The sequence below is a fragment of the Crocuta crocuta genome, unplaced genomic scaffold (genome assembly GCF_008692635.1).
Source record: "Crocuta crocuta isolate KB4526 unplaced genomic scaffold, BGI_CrCroc_1.0 scaffold224, whole genome shotgun sequence".
In the NCBI taxonomy this organism is placed as follows: domain Eukaryota; kingdom Metazoa; phylum Chordata; class Mammalia; order Carnivora; family Hyaenidae; genus Crocuta; species Crocuta crocuta.
The window spans coordinates 1,148,097-1,152,413 of NW_027529545.1; the positions used below are offsets into that span (position 1 = coordinate 1,148,097).

The 4,317-nt window shown below is 44.1% G+C and overlaps 1 protein-coding gene across 1 annotated transcript in view; it reads right to left on the minus strand.

Moving 5' to 3' along the window:
* ARHGAP6 (Rho GTPase activating protein 6) overlaps positions 1-4,317 on the minus strand; it is a 235,976-nt gene that overhangs the window by 73,608 nt on the left and 158,051 nt on the right. Inside the window, exon 2 of the mRNA XM_077761402.1 lies at positions 1,747-1,906. Within this exon, the coding sequence (XP_077617528.1) occupies positions 1,747-1,885 (139 nt within the window). The 5' untranslated portion in view covers positions 1,886-1,906. The remainder of the gene's footprint in view (positions 1-1,746; positions 1,907-4,317) is intronic.

Below are 4,317 nucleotides of genomic sequence, written 5' to 3' on the forward strand. Positions count from 1 at the left end.
CAGCAGCCGACGAATATGTTAGACTATCATTCACCTGAGCCCTGAAAGCACCAGTCTCACAGAGGGAGAGGGGTCCCCAAACAGACACCCACAAACAAATCTCTACCGTCACCCTTAAGAGACAGAGAACAGAAGTGTGAACTTGAGGACTCTTGGGAGATGTCTGTTTCTCTCCACCCAGGCACACAATGCCTTCTCTCCTCCATAAGAAATTATTTGTAAATCATTAGTTCCTATTTTGATAGAAAATATGAACATAACTCCGATAGGCCAGACATCTTTCAACATCTCGATAGAGCAAATATTTCCCTGAAGAGGCTAGGAACCACAGAGTCTCAGAAACAAGCAATGGAGGGGCGCCTGGGTGGCTCCGTCGGTTTGGAGTCTGACTTCGGTTCAGGTCATGATCTCATGGTTTGTGAGTTCGAGTCCCTCATGGGGCTCTGTGCTGCCAGTGGGGAGCTGGAGCCTGCTTTGGATTCTGTCTCCCTCTCTCTCTGCCCCTCTCCCACTCATGCTCTCTCTGTCTCTCTCTCAAAAATAAACATTGAAAAAAATTTTTTAAAAAAGAAACAAATAATGGAGACAGCTTCTAGCAGACAATTTGTATAAAACTGTCTGTTTGGTAAATGTTATTTATTTAGTGGACTCTTTAAAAAGCAGGAACAGGGGCGCCTGGGTGGCTCAGTCGGTTAAGCGTCCGACTTCGGATCACGTCATGATCTCACAGTTCGTGGGTTCGAGCCCCGCGTTGGGCTCTGTGCTGACTGCCAGCTCAGAGCCTGGAGCCTGTTTCAGATTCTGTGTCTCCCTCTCTCTGTGACCCTCCCCTGCTCACGCTGTCTCTCTCTCTCTCTCTCTCAGAAATAAATAAAACATTAAAAAAAAAAAGCAGGAACAAAGAGGAACCTCAAGTTAACTGGAGTTAAAAACAAAGCTACAAGACAGGAAAGAATATCCAATGGAAAAAAGACAGCCTTTTTAACAGATGGTGTTGGGAGAATTGGACAGCAACATGCAGAAGAGTGAAACTAGATCATTTTCTCACACCATGCACAAAAATCAACTCAAAATGGATAAAGGACCTGAACGTGAGACAGGAAACTATCAACACCCTAGAGGAGAAAGCAGGAAACAACCTCCTTGACCTCCACCGCAGCAACTTCTTACTNCAACAAATCACCTTTCTACTACACACTTTTACAGAGTAGAAAGTCTCCTTATGGAAGACAGGAGACATTCAGAAGCAGAATTTACAGATGAAAGGATTTCAGATACACGCTTCTCATCTTCACCAGAATCAAGACCTGGATTTGTAAAAACGTCCCATAATCGGGCCCGCACGGGTGAGTGCCAGCACAGACACACCAGGTGAAACATGATAAAAATGAGTTAGCATGAGTCGAATCCCTGATTCTGGGTTAGCAGGAGGTCAAACGACAAGTTTAATAGACTGTGAAAACATTCTTTTCAACTGATGACTTTGATATCATGTTGCAACCCACACGGTTTTAGTTCGAGCCCTTGACGTTGACCTTTCTGAAAGCTCTTTTTAATTGACTGTTCTGAAGCCGTGCAGGCTGGTGAGATGCACAGGGCTTTCCCTGACGCCAGCCAACAACCAAGGAGCCGCAGTCTCCTTCCCGTGTTGATGTTAGGTGCGAGAGGAGCTCACAGCCCGCAGCTTTGGGGAAGCACACGTCTGATTCTCAGCATTTCTCGGGCTTACGGCAGATGTGGCCTTACCTTTGGGAATGGTGATTGGACAGCTCAGGTCACAGTCCTGCTGCAACTGATAGAAAGCCACTTCCTGCAGCCGGGCCCGCTCCAGCTCAGAGAGGCTCTGGATGGGGACGGATCTCAGCCGCACACTGCGGCCCGACATGCTGTTCCAGGTGAAATCACCCTGCAGAGCAAGGGGGAGAGCATGAGTAGTTAAACAGTCGTCTACGTCTCACAAGCCTCATCCTTTCTCCCGGTCGGTAATAAAGTCCCGCACACTTCAGCTCTGGGTTCCACAGTTGGCTTGCCAGCCCTAAAATCAAATCGACTCTCAGTTACCCATGAATTTTCTCAGTCAGTTGTGAACGTCAAAATTGCTAACATCTGCTGGGCCATTTCATCCCATATGATGATTTACCTGTAGCCAAAGAAAACTACGGGAAAGATGCTTTGAAGGTCCTACTTCCTCTCTTTTATGGGGGCACATGGGAGCTTTGTGGTTATGTAGCGCAGTGACAGGAAAAAAGCGCTGCTAGTTGCCATCACGCACGCTAGGTTTGGGGGGTGGACGTATATTGGCAGACTACTATGTGTCAGCAACGGTGCCAAGTCACACCAACGACCTTATGAGGTGGTTACCACTTTTGACCCTATTTTATACAGATAACCTTTGAGCAAACCCAGATTTGAACTGCACAAGTCCACTTACACACTGATATTTTTGGGTAAATAGAGTCCAGCACTATAAATGTATATTCTCCTACTTACGATGTCCTTAATCACATTTTGTTTTCTCTAGCTTACTTTACTGTAGTAAGAATACAGTCTGTAATACATAGAACATACAAAATAGGTGTTAATAGACTGTATGTTACTGGTAAGACTTTAGTCACGTAGGCTGTTGGTAGTTAATTTTGGGGGAGTCAAAAATTCAATGCAGATTTTTGATTGCTTGGGGGGTTGGTGCCCCAACTCCCACAATGTTCAAAGGTAGACTGTATAATACTTAATAACAGAATACATTCTATAATGACACAATCTAGTATATTTATAACATGTAACATATTATTATCATATGATAAATGCTTGTGATACATAATTATAATATGTATGTATGATACATCATATTAATATTATAGTAATATACAGCATATGTAACTATAATATAATAAAGATGAAATTGAGCCTTATAGGAGTTAAGTAATTTTCCTCAAATCATAAAACTTAGAAGCTTTGGAACCAACCAGAACTTGAGCTAAGAACATGCGCCCTTAAACTCTCTGCTAAATTAACCACTAGGCTTCTATTTACAGCACTCTGAGCTATTTCGGTCTATAGGTACAGAAATACGATCAGTCAGAACTAAACATATTTCTAGAGACATCCGACGCTAAAATACTTCATAGCAAAGAGTGAAAGCAAAGAATCCCCCAGTCCTGAGTAAGTTCTTGTGTACACATACATCCACACAGACCGAACAGCTCTGCCTTCAGCAGTGTAGACAGCGAGAATGTGATGGTCTAAGAGATACTACTCCATGATCCTTTGAAACCCAATGCCCCTTCCTGCGGAGGACTTCCCGTGAACCACAGACATCAGCCACGGCACAAGAGCTTTGAATGGGTACCTACGATTTCTTTAACAATCAAAAATGTTCCAGGAGGAAGGTGGAGGGCTGGAATGCTTAAGGAATCCCATAAGGCTTCGTCATCCTTATCACTGGACTTCAAGAAGAGACACAAGAATGACTGCCCCCAGCAGCTACGAAAACACCTGTGTTCCCTCGTGGTAGCAAATTCCTGCCTAGAATGTTCACTCCAAGAATGGATGGCACTATGTTAATTTGTTGATATTTTTTTCCTTTGTATGTGGGGTTTCACTTATTTATTCCTTCATTTAACAGATGGAGATATTATACTTCGGTTGGGGCAGACAATAAACAAGGTAGGTATAGAGTATCATGTGTTAAATATGGGAACTGCTGGGAACGGTACAGAAAGCATAGAAAGGACTGGCAGTGCAAGAGGAGAAGAGGGATTTATGTCTTGGAGACAGCGACCAGGAAAGACGTCACAGGGGAAGGCCTGGTCTGAGAAGGAGTTCAAGGAAGTGACGGCTTGTCTTCACACGTATGATTTTGCATCCGGTGGATAATGGTGAAAAACTATCAGGAGCCCAGGAGGGGTCAGGGGGCATGATGGGGGGATACTCTGGGCACGGGAGTGAGTGAGCAAATCTAAGCAAAGTGGGGAGACTGCCATCATGCTTAATGAACTGAAAAAAGTCCTTCTGGGCCCAGTATATTTTGCATTTTTTCTTTCTTGTTTCTGTTTTTGGTATAATCGGCCTAAGCACAAGTTTAGACAGGAGTTGAGGACGCAGGCCTTGGGTGTACCTCTCACTCACACTCTTTAAGCTTAGGGTACCCTGAGGTATAATATCAGTGAATTGCTCTTTTTCCTCCCAAACGAAAGTTCCAGATGAGTTGGCAACTTTTATTTTTTTTAATTTTTATTTTTGAGAGAAAGAGAGACAGAGTATGGGCAGGGGAGGGGCAGAGAGAGAGAGAGAGAGAGAGAGAGAGAGAGAGAGAGA